Here is a 20987-nt window from a genome sequence, read left to right on the forward strand (position 1 = left end):
AGGAGTGAAACTGGTACTGCTAAGTAGGACGAAAGTAAGGAATAAAATCCCAACATTTTGAGATTGAATATACCCAGAAATCTGAACTTATTTCCTGATGTTGTTACCTCCCCAATTCAATTAAAACCTATAGTGAAAATACCAATTGAAAATTCAGAAATAAAATAATGTTAATTTATATTTGTGAACTAAAGTCACCTAAATCAAACCACAGATTTTAAATATGTACTCATCGCCAGCTGACGTTTGGATCTACTTGCTCGTGACCATCATGATCTGGGGGGTCTGTCTCTGGGCTCTCCAGAGGACTGAGTCTCGTCTCAGCGGAGAAGGAAGCGAGAGCCTCAGTGAATCCATCCTCTACGGATGGGCAGCGATAGTGGACCACCCTCCGGAGCCTCCGAGTAATTTGGTAGGGCAGGTGAGTACCCTAATGTTGGAGACCTTATCTTACATAGGAGTTGTTACAGGGAACCTCTTTACCTACAGTAGGATTCTTATTTGGTCCTGCTTCGCCTGACATATCCTAATAGTTGGGGGGCCTTATCCTATGCAGGAGTTGGTTCAGGGAGCCTCTATATTTACAACAGCATCCTTATCTGGTCCTGCTTCGCCTAAAGTATCCTACTAGTTGGGGGGAACCTTATCTTATGTAGGAGTTGGTGCAAGAATCCTCTTTACTTACTGTAGGATTCTCATCTGGTCCTGCTTCGCCTAAAGTATCCTAATAGTGGAGGACTTATCTTAAGGAGTTGGTGCAGAAAGCTTCTTTATCTTCAGTAGGATTCTTATCTGGTCCTGCTTCTCCTAAAGTATCCTAATAGTGGGGGACCTTATCTTGTGTATAGGAGTTGGTACAGGGAGCCTCTTTACCTACAGTAGGGTTCTTATCTGGTCCCACTTCGTCTAAGGCATACTTTGGGACCCTCAAGTATCCTTGCGGTGGGGGGACTTTGTCTCATGTAGGAGTTGGTGTAGGAAGCCTCTTTATTTACAGTAGGATTCTTATCTGGTACCAGTTAGCTTAAGGCAGCTATAGGGACTGGTACGCTTATTTGTCATATCCACACACATGCAGAAACACTCAAAGAATCTAACAGCATATTACATGTTAGTAATTAAATCTACACTATCATAACACCCTGAATTTAAAAAAGGCTTAAAAAATTCTTGAAGTTCTTGATTACGTTCATTCTTCTTAATATCAAGTGTGACCTTATAGTACAATCTTACGACTGCATAACTGAAGGTTCTGAAACTCAATTTAGAAGCGCATCTTACCTCAGACAATCTGGAACCATATGTAGCTAGGTTTGTGTTGACACCGTCAGTTGCCTGTATTATGTTTAGCAAGTCTCTGCAATAATTTGGGCATTCAATCTTGATAACTTGATGAGTCATAAGACATTTTAAACATTTTTGTAGCTTTAATGGGCAGCCAGTGAAGCTCAGACAATATAAGGGTAGTCCTTTCCCAAAGTGCAACATCCTATATTAATCTTGACGCTCTAATTAGTATATAATGTAGCCTCTTAAGCTGTATCTTAGGTAGATTATGATAGACAGAGTTTGCTCTTTTTCTTGGTTTGATTTTAACAGTTTATCTTCATTGTATTAGGAACTTATTTTCATCAGTTGACATAGGCATACTTCTTATCACATCAGCCATCACATTCCATTCTTTCCATTCCTTGTCTTTTTATATTATACAACATCACTTTCAGTCCCTGACTTCACTAGTCCTCATCCTAAAAGAGATTATTCTATTCCAGTATCAAACAATTCTGTTCAAGAAGAGGATGTACTAAGTTCAAAGAGAGTTGTGGGACAAAGTAAATACAATCTTACGTCACACTTGAGCTGTTGGCAAAAGTAATGAATAGTATCAAAGGACTTCTCCTTCTAAAGAAAATTTCTCCTGACAGATGATGGTGGGATGGTTGCTGTCCGGTATCCTACTGATCTCCAGTTGCTTCAAATCATCTCTGGTGGCTCACTTGACGGTGGAAAACAAGGAGAAACCGATTGACGACTACGAAGGCCTCGTCAAGAAAGTGAACTGGAAATGGGGTATCGAGAAGTTCATTTTGAATGGGGCACCTCTGCTCTACTTCTCAAAAAACCCAGATCCAGTTATTCAGTTCATCTACAATCATACAGAGGTAGGGAACAGTTGATCTACAAACATACAGAGGTAGGGAACAGTTCATCTACAAACATACAGAGGTAGGGAACAGTTGATCTACAAACATACAGAGGTAGGGAACAGTTGATCTACAAACATACAGAGGTAGGGAACAGTTGACCTACAAACATACAGAGGTCGGGAACAGTTGATCTACAAACATACAGAGGTAGGGAACAGTTGATCTACAAACATACAGAGGTAGGGAACAGTTGATCTACAAACATACAGAGGTAGGGAACAGTTGATCTACAAACATACAGAGATAGGGAACAGTTGATCTACAAACATACAGAGGTAGGCAACAATTCATCTACAAACATACAGAGGTAGGGAACAGTTGATCTACAAACATACAGAGGTGGGGAACAATTCATCTGCAAACATACAGAGGTGGGGAACAGTTCATCTACAAACATACAGAGGTGGGGAACAGTTCATCTACAATCATACAGAGGTAGGGAACAGTTCATCTACAAACATACAGAGGTAGGGAACAGTTCATCTACAAACATACAGAGGTAGGGAACAGTTCATCTACAAACATACAGAGGTAGGGAACAGTTCATCTACAAACATACAGAGGTGGGGAACAGTTCATCTACAAACATACAGAGGTGGGGAAATGACTTTTTGAAATTTTTTCGTGGTGAAAAGACTTGGTTTTTCCTCAGCCTGAAACGAATTTTTTCAGCCTGAATCGACTTGGTTTTTCTTAGGCTGAAACGACTGAGTTTCCTCAGGCTAAAGCGATTGTTCTAAAACGATTGTTTTCAGGCTTAAACGACTGGGTTTTTCTCAGGCTAAATCGATTTTTTTCGGTCTGAATCGACTGGGTTATTCTCAGGCTAAAACGACTATCTCCAGGCTTAAACGTGTGGTTTTCTAAGGCTAAAACCATTGTTTCCAGGCTTAAACGACTTGGTTTTTCTGAGGCTAAAACGAGATTTTTGTTCGGGCTTAAACGACTTGGTTTTTCTCAGGCTAAATCGACTTTTTTTCAGACTGAAACGACTGAGTTTTTCTCAGGCTGAAAATTCTTGATTTCAATTATTGTTCACATTCTCAAAAGATGTGGGTTAAAATATTCCCCCTCCCACAAATATTGGAGATCTCGAAGTCAACCAGGAATAGTATATAGCTTTTGTTTCGCCATAGATTCCATACATAAACCTATATTACTTTTGGAATTTGTTTTGCCATAGATTCTACATATCAATATATATTACTTTTGGCTTTTGTTTTGCCATAGATTCCGTTTATAAACATATATTACTTTTGGCTTGTTTTGCCGTAGATTCTACACATGAATTACTTTTGGCTTTTGTTCCGCCACAGATTCTATACATAATTATACATTACTTTCAGCTTTCGTTTTGCCATAGATTCTATACATAATTACACATTACCTTCGGCTTTTGTTTTGCCATATATTTTGTATATAAACATATATTACTTTTGTTTTTTTTTGCCGCAAATTCTATACATAAATATACATTACTTTTGGCTTTCGTTTTGCCATAGATTCTATACATAATTATACATTACTTTCGGCTTTTGTTTTGCCATATATTTTGTATATAAACATATATTACTTTTTTTTTTTTGCCGCAAATTCTATACATAAATATACATTACTTTTGGCTTTCGTTTTGCCATAGATTCTATACATAATTATACATTACTTTCGGCTTTTGTTTTGCCATATATTTTATATATGAATATATATTACTATTGGATTTTGTTTTGCCATAGATTCTATACATAAACATATATTAGCTTTGGATTCTGTTTTGCCATAGATTCCATATATCACTATATATATAACTTGTTCCTTATTCTCATTTCCAGTCGATGATGGGAGACCTGGGTCTGGAGAAGGTTAGAGCAGGGCGATTTTCCTTCCTCTCGTCCTTCAACCGAATCTCCTACTTCCTCGGCGTCTTCCATTCGGACGCCTTCGGGAGGCACCCCTTCTACGTCAGCAGAAGTCGGTACAGGATCTCCTCAGATACGGGACTGGGAATCAGGTAAATAGGACCAGGGGCCTGTGTGAGCCTGGTTATATACTAAGCCAAAGACTTTGAGATACGAATACTTTGAGGTGGTACTTGAAAATTTCAGAGGGGAATGATTAATACACACACACACACACACACACACACACACACACACACACACACACACATATATATATATATATATATATATATATATATATATATATATATATATATATATATATATATATATAAACATATATACTAAAAGGACCTCATTCAGACTGGATGGTGTCTAATGGAGTATTTATTCAGAAAAAGTTAGATACCATCCAGTTTGAATCCTATTTTTCCGGGTATGCATCATAGACACAGTCTGGAACCGTAGCTACTTACTTTTCTTACTCACCTGCCGTTGACAACTTGCAGAGTAAAATCTACTATTCTCGAATGTATATATCCATGCGAATGAAGGAAAATAATAGTATTAGTGATTAGTAAACCTGTATTTGAAATTATAGAGCTCAATTTTCAATTAATTTTCAACTCTTACTGTGTGCAAATGTATCAAGTATGCAAATGTATCAAAATTTTCAATTACTTTTCAACTCTTACTGTGTGCAAATGTATCAAGTATGCAAATGTATCAAAATGTTCAATTACTTTTCACCTCGTACTGTGTGCAAATGTATCAAGTATGCAAATGTATCAAAATGTTCAATTACTTTTCAACTCTTACTGTATGCAAATGTATCAAGTATGCAAATGTATCAAAATGTTCAATTACTTTTCAACTCTTACTGTATGCAAATGTATCAAATATTATAAGGGTTAAAGTTTAGCTACAAAGGGAATTTCAACTGGGTGGGCCAGTGGTAGTTGGGGGCGAAGCATCTGACTTGGGGAGGGTGGCCCTGGTCCCCCTGACAACCACCATAGCGACGCCACTGACCGCAGAATAAGAATGACCTCGAAGTTCATTGAAGTCCTCACGTTTCCAGGAAAGGAGCCCCGTTCTTGCGCCGCTTCTCTCAGCTGGTGCCCAGGTTGACGGACGCTGGAATCATAAACCACTGGATCAAGAACGTCCTCAAGGAACGGATAAGAGAGGATCGAATACTGTACAGACAAAAAATGAAGGCACAAAACGCAATGTCGACAGGAGCCACCGCTCAACCTCTGGTAAGCGAGTGGCGACCGGAATTAAGAAAGGAATGTTGGAACAAGGTATAGCGAAGGAAACTAGTGTAAGAAAAGAAAGTAGGAATGGAATAAGGAATGATAACAGTCAAGGTACTTTATTTCATGTTTCAGTAGTCCCGTTCACCGTCAGGAGTTACAAGTTCCACGCTTGAATTGACTTCAAATAGATTTCAGAGCTGATGTTAAATAGATTTCAGAACTGATGTTAAATAGATTTCAAAATTGACTTCAAATAGATTTCAGAACTGATGTTAAATAGATTTCAAAATTGACTTCAAATAGATTTCAGAACTGATGTTAAATAGATTTCAAAATTGACTTCAAATAGATTTCAGAACTGATGTTAAATAGATTTCAGAACTGATGTTAAATAGATTTCAAAATTGATGTCAAATAGATTTCAGAACTGATGTTAAATAGATTTCAAAATTGATTTAAAAAGATTTGATGATTTCAAATAGATTTCTGAATTGATTTGATTTCAGAATTTGATCAGATAGATTTCAGAACTGATGTCAGATAGGTTTCAGAATTGATGTCAAATAAATTTCAGAGCTGATGTCAAATAGATTTCAGATTTGATGTCAAATAGATTTCAGGTTTGATGTCAAATAGATTCCAGAATTTGATGCCAAATAGATTTCAGAACTGATGTCAGATAGGTTTCAGAACTGATGTCAAATAAGTGTCAGAGCTGATGTCAAATAGATTTCAGATTTGATGTCAAATACAGTTCAGAATTGATTTCGAAATAGCTGTCAGAAGTGATATCAAATACATTTCAGAACTGATTTCAAAATAGATGTCGGAACTGATATCAAATAGATTTCAGAATTTGATGTCAAATAGATTTCAGAACTAATGTCAATAGTTTCAGAACTGATGTCAAATAAATATCAGAGCTGGTGTCAAATAGATTTCAGACTTGATGTCAAATACATTTCCGAACTGATTTCAAAATACATGTCAGAACTGATTTCAAAATACATGTCAGAACTGATATCAAATACATTTCAGAACTGATTTGTCAAATAATTTTGAGAACTAAATTCAAATAGATTTCAGTTCTGCCTTTGTCGGAGAGAGACTCATACTTTACATAATTATATTTCCTCATTTGAATTAAATTTTAACAAACAAAACAAACGTTCTACAAAGGAAAAGCTTTTTCATTTCAATATTAATTATTTGTTTTTGTCTAATGTACATCAGTAATACTCACTGACTGAAACTCAAAAGAAGCATCTATTACTCTCAGACAAGAGTTTTCCGATTTTATTCGATTTTCTTATCTTAAAGATACAAAAATTCAAAGTTTCTTCTTTTAAAGATATGAAAATCTTAAAGTACAGTCCTTTATCTTCTGTGAATAAGAGAGAGAGAGAGAGAGAGAGAGAGAGAGAGAGAGAGAGAGGTTAGAATTTTGTAGAGAAAGATGAATATAGCCTCTATTTTTTCTAATTATTTAATACCAACCTCCATTTCAGGGTTGCCATAAAGTAAACAGATGACACTTAAAATTGCATTATTATTATTATTATTATTATTATTATTATTATTATTATTATTATTATTATTCAGTAGATGAAACCTATTGATATGGAACGAGCCCACCAAAGGGGCCAGTGATTTGAAATTCAGGCTTCCAAAGAATATGGTGTCCGTTAGGAAGAATTAAGAAGAGATACCACTTATTAAAAAAAATTTAATTAAAGCTCCCAAAGAATATGGTGTCCGTTAGGAAGAAGTAAGAAGAGATACCACTTATTAAAAATAATAATCAACAAATAGATAAAAATGTATCAAAATGCAAGAAGAATAGCATTAGGGTAGTTAGAGAAAGACATTCCAATTTTCCTCCCCCAGGAAGACGAACGGGAGATCGTCCTCAGAATGGAACACTTCCTGGGAGTGTACATCGTGTTCCTCTGTGGCCTTGGGATGGCCTTCGTCACATTCCTGGTGGAAATGTGCGCCTTCAGACAATTCGGGAAATGACAAGGGGCAGGCCTAGTATCATATCTCCCGATAATTTCTAAGCAACCGATTTATTGACGAGGTCCTGCTCTGTAGATATAATATTATGAAGCTTGGCTGAAATAAACATTTTGAATTTGACATAGCACTGTGTTTCACTGGGTTATAGAATTTAGGCCAAGGGCCGAGGGCTGGGACCTATCAGGTCATTCAGCGCTGAAGGGGAAATCGACAATAAGAAGGTTTGAAAGGTTTAACATTAGGTTGCAATGTGAAACGATTTTTATAGAGGGTGGAAAGTCAGATGGAAGAAAGAGAATATGAACGGAGGTACAGAAAAATTTATGAAAGGAGTTGCATCTAGGGGCCGAGGGGACGCTGCGAAGAACCTTAAGTGATGCCTACGGTGCTGACGGCACTACCCTCCTACTTGCAGTGTGTGTTGTATTTGTTATTGTTCGGATGCCTTGTGAATCTCTTGCTTATATGATTTGTGAAGGTTGCTGCTGAATTTGCAATAGATATAATTAATTTGCTACTTTTGAAGATATGTATCATAATTTTACCCCATAATTATGACATCAAAATATGATATGACTGAGTGAAAGGCAGAGATAATTTATTTTGTGACTTTTTATGGGAATATTTTAAATATTATATATATATATATATATATATATATATATATATATATATATATATATATATACACACAGTATATATTAGCAGAGATATCTCACGATACCTAAAAACTTTTTCTTGGAAACAAAAGACTTTATTCCTTCTTGTGTTGAAAGTCTTCATAAATTATATAATTATATATAGTACAGAAGGACTTTATATACAGTTATTACTATATTATACATTACATGCATAAGTTATATGGATTCTTTTATTCATTTCTTTCATTACTGCTTTCGTAAAAAGTAACACAATGATTTGTTGCCCTTCCTATCAAGACAAAACCGTATGATTATTCACAAAAGGTTCCAATAACGAGACCTCATTTTCGTTCGCGTCTTCTCTCTACCATCAGAAAGAACGCAAACAAAACAAGCCTCTCGTTGGGTTGACGCTTCATGAGTCTCTTCTTCAAATGTCAGACGTCATTTCATCCGTCTTTCAGCTGTCATTTCCTGTCAGTCATGATTCCTCCCAACTGCCTGCTGCCTTCGGGACTGTCATACATGTATACATACAGTCATACATACATACATTGTCCTCGCTTTGTTAGTCGAAGTATACAGAATCGGGCTCGTGACCAAAACATCGACCTTTGTCCAGGAATATTGGTGAGGATTTTGTTGATTAAAAAGTGAACTCTCTCTCTCTCTCTCTCTCTCTCTCTCTCTCTCTCTCTCTCTCTCTCTCTCTCTCTCTCTCTCTTTTCAGAGCCAAAAGGACTCTAGACCATTCGGTTACCTGTCGTTCGCTCGTGGGTATTTTAATCATCACAATTGCATTTTCATAAACGATGTATTTATGCACTTGGGATTTTCGTTTGATGTCATTAGCATGGTGAGAATGTCGTGAATATAGATTATGCGTGACCAAATTAATTGTCTGACCTACAGGAGAGAGAGAGAGAGAGAGAGAGAGAGAGCTGTCGAAACAGCATCGTCTAAGGTACGACTTAAAAAAAAATAATAAAAAAAATATGTGAAAACATCGTTTCAGGTTGTCTCACAGGGCGCGTCCACACTGCAGTAAAACCATAATAAAACATATCATAAACCCGTGTTGGCAACATACCGCATAGATATAAACAAGTTGAAAACAAGCGAAGGGCCGGAAGGGAAAAACGAATCATTTGCAAATTCAGACTGCCAATAGCCAAGAAGTCGTAGACTTGTATACAACTTGTTTGTGATATGTATGGGATAAGTCGACACGTATTTATGACACGTCAAACTGAAGTGTAGAATCACCTTCAAGATTATAAATGATTTGGAACCAGTCGGTTACGCCTTTCTTGCTCCTGTCTGCTGTCTGTGACTGACAGCCACCTCGCCTTTTATTCAGCAACGTGAATAAAATCTATTTTCAATGTCTATCTCGCTTTCATGAGACAGTGAGCTTTTTTTTTTTTGTCATGATTTGGTGTGCGTTGTTTGTGATTCATTTTTGCTTACTTTTTTCTTGTTTTGTGGAATTGATTGCCTAGCTAGATTTTAATGTATGAATTCGTACATTAAGAGAAACTTTACGCACGTGTGTATATACATACATATGTACTGTACGTACATACATACATATATATACATATACAGTATGTATATATATATATATATATATATATATATATATATATATATATATATATATATATATATATATATATGCATGTATATATAGATACACATATAGTTACATTATTATATATATATATATATATATATATATATATATATATATATTATACATATATATATATATATATATATATATATATATATATATATATATATATATATATATATATATATATACATACACACGTACATATATATTATACTGTGTGTGAGTGTGGACCATATGTATGAGAATTTTGTATGATAAAAAGCTAATTCATTTGAAATATTACATTTTAATGTTATGCCAAGTCCTTATTACAAAAAAATGGTTAATAAAAGGCAAAATGTCTTTATTTACATCTTAGCCTTTGACATTACAACAAGCAATGGTTACAGAAAATACCTGAAAATGCAGGTGATACCTTCTATATTTGCAGTACATTTCAAGAATCGAGCGAGATTTAGCAACAATATTTCGTATATTCAATTAGAACAAATTTCTGTGGGTGTTCAGTGCCAATAAACAGTCAACGTAATCGTTCAGATTTAGTAAAAACTCGGTGTACTCATTCAGGACCTCAGAATGAACTGAAATTCGTCATAATCCTTCAGAACCGATGAAAAATTTTGCGTAATCGCCCTGAATCAATACAGAACATGAAGATCGTAGCAGCCACTGACATCAGATATGGGAACGATTCCACATTTTGACTGTGAAAGGAAATAAATAAAATCGCCATTATTATTATTATTATTATTATTATTATTATTATTATTATTATTATTATTATTATTATTATTATTATTATTATTATTATTTAGTAGATGAACCTTATTCATATGGAACAAGCCCACCAAAGGGGCCATTGACATGAAATTCAAGCTTCCAAAGGATATGGCGTTCATTAAGAAGTAAGAGGAAGTAAAGGGAAATACAGGAAGACGAGATCCCGCTTAGTAAAAAATAAAAAATAAATTAATAAATTGATAAATTGATAAAAATGTACAAGACACTTCGCACGAGACACCTTAGTGAACGCTGACTTTCCCCCTGTAAAGTCTCTTGCTGTTGGCCTGCTTTGTTCAGGCTACGCCCTGTCTCTCTCCTGACGACGTGGGAGCTGAATCGGTGATCGGGGAGGCCACTGGAAGCCTCTGGAAGCGTCAGGAGCTCTGGACTTTGATTGACAGCCGGGTTTCAAAGATGCATTAGGCGTCATCCGTCAGCCTCTTCGCTGACTATCATCGAGGCAGAAGTTTTCTCAGCTGTCCATCTCTTCACGAAACTTGAGGAAGAAGAGTACAACACTTTGGCAAGAGCTGCACTAAACTTGCACGCACACGCATCCACCCACTCACACACACACACACACACACACACATCACACACACACACACACACACACACACACACACACATATATATATATATATATATATATATATATATATATATATATATATATACATACAGATATATATATGTACCAACGTCAGTGTTTACCAGGATTTAAAGAATATCAACTTGATGATGTCTATTATCGTGAATAGTTTTTCCATATTTTTCCTACTGTAACTAACTTTCCTTGTGTGTATATATATATATATATATATATATATATATATATATATATATATATATATATATATATATATATATATATAGTACACAAGACAACACAGTTTTTCTCAGAGACGACCAAAGGAGCTACAACCTCACATTCAAATTTTGAAATCATTTTGGATAGTAACGAAGAGATCTGGTCCCAATTCGAATAACTTACTTTAGCACAAGAAAGCTCATGACTTTATTTGCGAAACTTTTCCTTGTCAGTGCAGTGGTCATCAAATCGGTGTTTAAAAGGTACATGATAAATAGTGACACAGTTTCTGCACTGGACCATCTTTGGGTTTTATAATCTTTGTTGATTTAGCAATGATTTCTTACAATTAAGGGATTGTTGCTCAAATGCTGACTTGGGTTACAAAAACGCATATAACTAACTGAGAATTTTATTGAAAGACGCTATTTCCACCTAGATTCTGCTCCTGATTGCTGAAGGCAAAATCTGCAATAGAAAAAAAAGAGAAAAAAGGTATTTTAGTATGCGTCCGTAAAAACGGCTACTGCTTTAAATCTTTTAGAGATAAAGAGCTAAACTAATTTTCATTTGATATAGCTAAAGAGTATGTCAACAATATCTGGAGAATGAGTTGCCATGGTAACGATGTGTTCGATGCGAGATTCACTAAAGGTCGACTTTTTAAAAATTTTTCGTCAGTATTTGGCACCAGTCCCTTAAATTCAGTACCAAATGGATAAATATTATGTATTATTGTAATATTTTTATGAGGATGTAAGCCACATGAACTTTCTTTTCTAAATTTGCGAAAATCTGTACAGATAGATTTCGAAAAAGTTCTCCACTGATTCTCACATATGCAGTAAAGAATTTCTGGTATATCTACTGGAAATAACAATTGAATGAAATTTGGTAAAAGTTCTCACTATATAACAAGTGAACCTAACACTTATAACTTGAAAATTTGGTGACATAGGTCAAGTGTTACTGGGTATTGTTGAAAACCCAACAAAATCTTTTCTAGACGAGCAAACGTAAAATTAGTCTTATTTTGCATATATCATCTATATATTATCATCTATACATGCTGTCATTAATCTGAAATAGTTTGTATAACTTTGGTACTATCAGTCCAGTTTCGTCCAAATTTGCCTGTGAAGGTTCTGTAGCTAAAGCTAAGTTGGATTATGTAGAAAAAAAAAGTTATGTTACTGCGGTATTGAAGGCTACACAACTCATTTTTGCAATAAATTTCTTATTTTACTATTTGAAAGTTACCTTTAGATAATTACATTGTAGGGAGCCAGAGATAATTACATTGTAAGGAGCCAGATTCCACCGGTTTTACCATCATACAAAATCACCCAATTTCAGTCAGAAAGGCCCTTTGTTATTTATCACGAAATATTTATCTTAACCCTGTATAAAACCAGCCGTCTATCATTCTAAATGTCAAATCGTCTTGGGTTCAATAGTTCATAAAAACATTAACTGGCAACTTTCTTCCGTCGCAAGGATCAACTTCGGAAGACACAGCCGACTGTGCACTGAGGTCACTCAGTTCCACGGCTGCTCTTGTCCTGTTCAGGTGAGCAGCGAGGCTGAGCGAGCAAGGGCGATTCCTTTTAAAGTCTATAATATTTCAGCTTTGATTTCACTATTGAAAGCTCCGCCTTCCCAAACCTTCTAACTCACATTAGCAACAAAACTAGTGGACTTGCATTGCTTGCTAGTGAAAATTGTTCTTACTGTAGAGAAATTTATTGTCTGAATTCTGGCAATATCTTTCTTTCAACCTCGTCATTTCCTCTTCCTTTTCCAGAATGGCTTTCCTGCATGTTTTTCTTCTTCTTTTATTCGTTCAAGGAGGCAAAGCTTTTCAGCTAAAGCATCCCAGTTTACGTCCAATGAGACATAAAGTGAATGAACACCAAGTGACAACAGAAAACTGTAGAAAGATTTCCTTCTTGAACGATGCCGAGAAAGAGCCCCGAAACGTCAAGCCCGTGGACAGAGGTGTTGCGATGACGTCATCGAAAACTCTCGTAGCTCTTGAGCCGTGGGAAAAGGAGGACGTATTTGCGCGGGAGTTTTGGAAGATTTTGCGACGCGATGGTTGCCACACTGTACTGGTAACTTCGAATGCTCAGCACCCAGTATTAATCAGCATTATTAGGTGATTATTGAAATTGCAGAAGCATTCAGATGAGTAAAAACTGTAGGATCTTTTTAGATATATATTTCCATCTTTCGTCTTCGTAATATTGCTAAATAAATATATGTTTGTAGATTTATTTTCACAGATCATTGAAATATGGTAAAACAATGCCAAATTTAAGTTCTCAGTTCGAAAATGGGCTTCAGAAATTATGAAACAGAAATGGAATCAAAATTAAAATCTTTGCTGGTTGATTCTACTTACCAGGATTTTAGGTGTCTGCCAAATTTAAGGTCTCGGTTCGAAAATGAGCTTTAGAAATTATGAGACAGAAATGGAATCAAAATTAAAACCTTTGCTGGTTGATTCTACTTACCAGGATTTTAGGTGCCTGGTATCTGTGTTTCATCCTGGGATTCTATGTAAGCAGAAAAAGCCAGGAAAAGACCACATTCTAGATCAGTTTTTCTGATAGTTTCTGATATGATTCTTATGGTTTAGAGCATCATTTCCATTGTAATTGCTTCACTCATCACCTCCTTCTCCTTTCCTTCCTTACCAACAAGTAGTAAAACCTTCAGTACAAGAGTATAGATTTAACCTAACATTCCCTAACCTATCCCTAGGATGCTGAGTACTACCTTGATGGGGCCTAATCTAACCTTCGTTAGCTAATCTAGCTTGGGGCGAGTGCCTTACCTGGGCACCATCTAAAACTGCCCACAAATGTCTACTTGCTAACATTGTCTTCCTACACACCCAGGAACTGCAACCTACCAGATTTGATCTTACTGTAATGTAACAGTTTATTCTGAGTGTCACAGAATTCGTGAAATCCTTACAGACACACAGGAGAAAGTTCCAGTTATACTAAGGTGTGTAGCAAAGTTATAAAACATGGACTCTGAACGAGCTTCGTTTGCGGAATCCGGGTATGCAGTCATTCTGAAATTGATTCTCAGAGAAGCTGGACATAAAAAAAAACAAAGATGCACATGCATATATGCATCTGTGTGCATCCTGTGCGTATACTACTCAAAAAGGAATTCGTACACATGCAAATTTGGTGGTTATGGGGGCATGATAATCACCTTACCAGATGATAGGGTCAGTTCCTGATTCTGTGGCAAAAAAAAAAAATACCTTAGGCTTGCCTATCATGTCTTTATTGACCTGAGTTGACCCACTCAGATGGGTTGTAGGTACAATGAAGAGAGTGGATCAGGGACGCTAACAAATAAATACTTGTCAGAGCCAACCCTCAAAGATGAAATACTGTTACCTGACGAATTAGGATTTGGTCTTACTGGAGATGAACAGCAAACTTAGCCTCACAATGAGTATACAATATGGAAGATACTTTTTTGAATTTTGAGTAAAGAATTCAGTAATTTACTAAAACCTAACTTTAATAAGACCCTGAATAAAAATTATATATTCCACAGAATCTGGTGATCACATTTCTCAGAACTATATAAAGGCAACAACATATATTAATTAAGTGTCTCAATTCCCTCGTAATTTCAGGTTTGTTTTCCAAATGAATGTTCAAGATGGAGTTTCTTATTCTATTTCATTTTCCAGATATAGCAAGCATCACTTCCAGCCTTTACTCGTGGTAGATTTATCAACACTCCAAGAAGGAGACAAACGGCAACTTCTGGAATCTTTTTTGGGGAGTCCCCTCACCACCTGTCGAGCAGCTGTGGTCGACATTATGGCAGCAAAGTCTAGCGAGGCTCTGTTTAGGTAAGTTTATGGATGAGCCCAGATTACAGTAAAGCATGTCGTCAACATGTCAGAAACATGTGTCGGCAACTTGTGGTATACATACTATAAACAAATTGACAACAAGTTGACAACAAGTTGACAACAAGCTAACAACAAGTTGACAACAAGTTAACAGTAAGTTGACAACAAGTTAACAACAAGTTGACAGCAAGTTGATGACCGTATGTTGAGAACGAATAATTGGCAAATGCTGGATGACTGTACAAAGCTGTGGTTAAGACTACCAACATGTCGTTGACTTGTATTCAACCTGTTTGTGAAGTGTGTGTGATAGGTTGCGAACATATGGTTATGGCGCATTTCATTGCTTGTCAATGCACCCGAAGTTTTTCTTCTTTGGCAAACTAATTTCTCCAGGTAAAAATCATTTTCATATAATAATTTTTCATGTAACTTTCGTTGTTATAGTAAATTCAGTCGTTTGGGCATAACCTGTTTCCAGAGATTTGTTCGAGTAAATTTATTTAGTGCGGTAGACTAGATACGGTTGCTTTGGTAAAATTAACCGTCCAGACAAACCGATATGTTCTAGTAAATTATTTTCTTTTAATGAGTTCACCTATTTAGATCATTTCAGTTTTGTAACCCAGACTGGTATATTTTCCCTAGTCCGGTTAATTACTCAGGCAAATTTAATATATCTGTTCATTTATTTATCTATTTTACAAGTTCTCTATTCATTCATTACGCCCCACAGATTTCTGGAGGCGTCCAAACTTTGGCAGTGGCCGGAGGCTCGAGTATTCCTTCTGGGAACCAAATCAAGAGCTTCATCTTTCTTGCAGCATCCTGCTCTCCGGAATAGCATCAGTGTCTTGTACTTCCACATGAAGGGAGCAGAGACTACACAGCTTCAGTCACCCCAGAATTCCTCTCGTAAGATTGAGTGAAGTTTGTGATGAAAGTGGATTAGGCCTATGTTGATCGTTGCGTTTGTGAATCTTGTTAGAATTCTTTGTGACCTCTAAAGGAAATATGTTTCATCTTCGGATGCTTGGAATAATATTCTGTGTTATATTCTTTCGAGAAAGAGTGGGCCTAGTCACTATTTTACTAATTCTTCGCTGCCTCCACCAGGAAGAGAAATTTCTCTGCATATGCCTAGTAAGAAAGCTTGGAATAAGCAATCTTGATCATATGCTTGCATTCATTTTCTCTCAGTTTTGTTTATGCTCGAGAAAGCACAATTTTTAAAATCATAAAGCTCTCATTCATAAAAAAACATTGATGTGTACACATTGTGTACCTATATACAATGCAAAAAATAATGAATCAGAATCCCATACAAATTTCATGATGATTCGTTGCTGAGGCGTTCCATGTATTTAAGTCACCCTACACCAATTCAACAAGGCAAGATAAAAGTCTTGTGCAAATTTAAGACTCTGATAAAAATTCAGCTTCTGACAGGGCTTCCCTATGGCAACTTCCACCAGGTTCTAGACACGTTGCATACGTGTACAGCCGATGTTTATACTGCAAGGACGGGCAGGCGCAGACTCGACTCCTTTTCACTTGGCATTTGGGCACGATGATGCCCCAGATATCTGACCCTTTTCCAGGTATGTATTTCCCATAGGGAGTCAGTGCCGTCAGTGCACCTCACGCTGTGCGCTGTAGGCATTACTTCAGGTTCTTTGAAGTGTCCCTTTGGCCCCCAGCAGCAACCCCTTTCATTCCTTTTACTGTACCTCCGTTCATATTCTTTCTTCCATTTTACTTTCCACCCTCTTCTAACACCCCTTACTCTCAATTTTCCTTTCAGCGCTGAATGACCTCGTAGGTCCCACCGCTTTCCCATCTGCCTAAATTGTATATTCTTTGTATATATCTGTCAAGGTATGTGTTGAGACATCGCAAACATCCCTTTCGTAATGGATTAATTCCTGATACATTGTGGGTCATATCATATTTCATTCTTTGATGTTTATAGATTTCTGCAACGTTTTTCCATGTATCATTCCTTAGTACGTATCATATGTATGTATCAATTTGCTTTTGTCGGTTCATACTCTTTCGTAATGAATTAATTCCTAATACACTGTGAGTCATATCATATTTCATTCTTTGATGTTTATAGATTTCTGAGACGTTTTTCCATGTACCATTCCTTAGTATGTATATATATATATATATATATATATATATATATATATATATATATATATATATATATATGTATAATTTTGCTTGTGTCAATTCATAGTGCGTATTCTTTCATTGATGTATGACCGTTTATCATCAATTGTTGTTCCTCCTTTTAGCGTTGTCTGTCGCTCCTTCCGTTTTCATTTGAATGTTTACAATTTTAAAAGATTTAAAAAAATGTATCTGAGTATTTTGACGTCAGAATCTTATCAGAGAACTAAAGAGCTGAAAGAAAATCCTACTTAACATAAAGAAACTCACTTTACGTATTTATGTATTTCTTTATGTATTTTCCTTTACCTCCTCTTACTTATTCCGAATGAACAATCTTCTTTGGAAGCTTGAAAATCAAGTCAGTGGCCCCTGTGATCTTGTTCCATATGAATAGGTTTCATCTTCTGAATAATAATAATAATAATAATAATAATAATAATAATAATAATAATAATAATAATAATAATAATTATTGTTATTATTATTATTATTATTATTATTATTTCAGTAGATGCAACCTATTCACATGAAATAATAATAATAATAATAATAATAATAATAATAATAATAATAATAATAATAATAATAATAATAATAATAATAATAAAACTATGCAAGCTGTATAGCATAGCTGTAGAAAAAAATGTGAGAAAAATGAAGAAAATGGCTGTATTCTCCCTCCGTGGGTTTCAGATCCGCTGACCAACTTCCGAGGGGCGCTGATCCGAGTAGGAACCTTCCCTTACTTCCCCTACAGCGACTACAACCGCCCTCCAGAGGGCTCCAACGCCACGACGGTGGAACTCCTAGACAGTCTGGACAAGAGACTCCTGCGGGCTATTTCACTCCACTTGAATGCAACGTGAGTCCAGTGCTCTCTGATTGGGTTTCTGCTGTAAGTGATTTGCATAATCTTTCGTCTGTTATCGAGGATTATCTTCTCGCTTGCGGATTAGATTTGGATTGGGTCTGTAATCGTTTGTCTGTTATCGAGGAATGCTTTCTTATTCTCCTCCTTCTCTTCCTCCTCTTCCTCCTTATTCTTCTTCTTCTTCTTCCTCTTCTCACTTTCCGTAGACTGTGATTAGAACTGGACTTATAGGTCTAGAATCCTTGGTCTGTTATCGAGGCGTATCTTCTTCTTCTTCTTCTTCTTCTTCTCACTTTCCCTCGCTCGTGGATCAGACTCTGGGTAGGTCATACTATCCTGATGAATCTAATGACTCCGCCTCCTTGAATCTACTTCCAGATTCGAGTTCCAGTTTCCTCTGGACTACCAGCCAGGCTACCTCGCACCCAACGGCTCCTGGACGGGCGTGATGAAACTCATTCTGGAAGACAAGGCAGAAATGACGACTTCAGTCGTCGTCAATCCTGACAGGATGACGCTAATCGACTTCAAGGTCACCTGCGAGATCGATCGATTGGGCATCGTCTCTCTGGCCCCTCAGGCCCTGCCCAGATACCTCGTTATACTGAGGCCTTTCACCAGTACGTGAAAGATTCTCTCTGGTCTAGAAGAGCTATAATCTGTGAAAGCAACTTTCACTAAAGAAGTCACAAACATTCACTAAGATATTGACAAAGGAAATCACAAACATTCACTAAGGTTCTGACAAAATAAATCATAAACATTAAGATCTTAAGAAGAGAAATCACAAACATTTATAAGTATCTTTGATGAATTTCACAATTCTTTTTTTACAGCTGATGTGTGGATATACATCTTGCTGAGTACCTTAATTTGGAGCTTCAGTTTTTGGGCTCTACAGATGACCTGGTCCAAATTCAGTGGAGGTCAAAGTATGACCTTGAATGAAGCTATTTTCTACGGGTGGGCCGTGATTCTTGACGATTCCCCTTCTTCAACGCCGACCAATAGCAGTGGCCAAGTTAGTTGTAGCAGTATATGTTTATATATATATATATATATATATATATATATATATATATATATATATATATATATATATATATATATACATATATATATATATATATATATATATATATATATATATATATATATATATATATATATATATACAGTAAACCCCTCGTATTGCTGTCTCATGATTAGCAGACTCCCTATTCGCGGATTTCTCTGTGGAACGTATGTACACATTATTCGCGGAAAATTCGCCCATTTGCTGTATTTTTCACTGAAAATATTCACTAATTACTGTATTTTTACATAATTTTCATGACTAAATGCACTTTTTGTGATAAAACTATTAAAATACTCAAGTACAAGCATTTTTGAGTTTTTTTTGTGTTTGAACTATCAAAATAGGCAGTTTTAAGTATTTTTAGAGGGATTTTAACTATTCGCGGATTTTAGCTATTCGCGGTGTGTGTGTGTGTGTGTGTGTATGTGTGTGTGTGTGTAGCACGCATCCCTTGCGAATACGGGGGTTTACTGTATATAATATATGAAGAAGGTAAAATGTCCCTATAATTGAAACAGCATTTTTTGCAGTTAGTTCCTTAAACCCTTTTCAAACGACTTTGTACAATAATCTGTAGTAGGGAAACTGCCATTAATAAATCATTTAAACTTTGTTTCATTTCAGATCAACTGAAAGTTACGGATGTAATACAGAGACTTGTAAAACTTCTAAAAACGCTCCCTCTGACTTACACTTCCAGATGATGGTAGGTTGGTGGCTGATAGTGAGCCTATTACTAACCACCGGGTTCAGATCAGCCCTCGTGGCTCATTTGTCTGTGGAGAGTAAAACCCAGCCGATTGACAACTTCGAGGATCTCCTGAGACAGTCCAACTGGGGCTGGGGGTTCGAGCAGGCACTGCTCAGGGGTGCCCCAGGGTTTTACTTCAGGTACAACACGGACCCTGTGGTTCAACGCATCAACAAGAGCTTAGAGGTAAGAGGTTAGGATAGGCTTAGAGGTAAGAGGTTAGGATAGGCTTAGAGGTAAGAGGTTAGGATAGGCTGAGAGGTAAGAGGTTAGGATAGGTTTAGGGGTAATAGGTTAGGATAGGCTTAGAGATAAGGACTTAGGATAGGGTTAGAGGTGAGAGCTTAGGATAGGCTTAGTGGTAAGAGCTTAGTATAGGCTCTCAACTAACAAGTGATAGGATGTTGGAAAACTAATTGAAAAAGAGAAATTAATAGAAGAGCTTAAACCTTCGTGACTAACCAATGAAGAATTTGCATAAACAAATAAAGGCACATAATAGGTAGTTGGAAAATGAACTAAAAAAAAGAGGAATTAATAGAAGAATTTAAAACTTCTTGATTAACCCATATGGAATTAACCCATAATGGAAGTTGGAAAACAAATCTATTTATCCAAAACGTCATTGCTACAAGGTTCATCACAAGGGCTTTTAGTTGGAATACAAAAGATGAAATTTTTGCAGCTTACGTCATTTTCTTCATCGAATTCTTAATGTCTAATAGTTTTCTGGATTCACATCTTTCCACCTTGATCAAGGCTTTGGTAACCCAATGCTTTTCTTGATAACCAGACACTCTCTGTAAACATTAGGGACATACCTCGCTAATGCGATAACTGCCCAACAACAACCTATATGTACAGGTGTTTAAAACTGAAACATTTGTACATATATTTATTGTTTAAGCTCCAACAAGTGAAATATATTATATACAAGGTACATGCCATGCATGA

At 36.2% G+C, this 20987-nt stretch overlaps 1 protein-coding gene across 1 annotated transcript in view; it reads left to right on the forward strand.

The window, feature by feature from the left end:
* The first annotated feature begins 223 nt into the window (after positions 1-223).
* Positions 224-20987, forward strand: part of LOC136836974 (uncharacterized) — a 22832-nt gene continuing 2068 nt past the window's right edge. Inside the window, exons 1-12 of the mRNA XM_067101508.1 lie at positions 224-421; positions 1926-2162; positions 4037-4215; positions 5187-5367; positions 7255-7358; positions 14985-15149; positions 15889-16067; positions 16592-16753; positions 18027-18195; positions 18583-18824; positions 19041-19167; positions 19907-20219. Of these exons, the coding sequence (XP_066957609.1) occupies positions 224-421; positions 1926-2162; positions 4037-4215; positions 5187-5367; positions 7255-7358; positions 14985-15149; positions 15889-16067; positions 16592-16753; positions 18027-18195; positions 18583-18824; positions 19041-19167; positions 19907-20219 (2256 nt within the window). The remainder of the gene's footprint in view (positions 422-1925; positions 2163-4036; positions 4216-5186; positions 5368-7254; positions 7359-14984; positions 15150-15888; positions 16068-16591; positions 16754-18026; positions 18196-18582; positions 18825-19040; positions 19168-19906; positions 20220-20987) is intronic.

The sequence above is a fragment of the Macrobrachium rosenbergii genome, chromosome 57 (assembly GCF_040412425.1).
Source record: "Macrobrachium rosenbergii isolate ZJJX-2024 chromosome 57, ASM4041242v1, whole genome shotgun sequence".
Lineage (NCBI taxonomy): Eukaryota > Metazoa > Arthropoda > Malacostraca > Decapoda > Palaemonidae > Macrobrachium > Macrobrachium rosenbergii.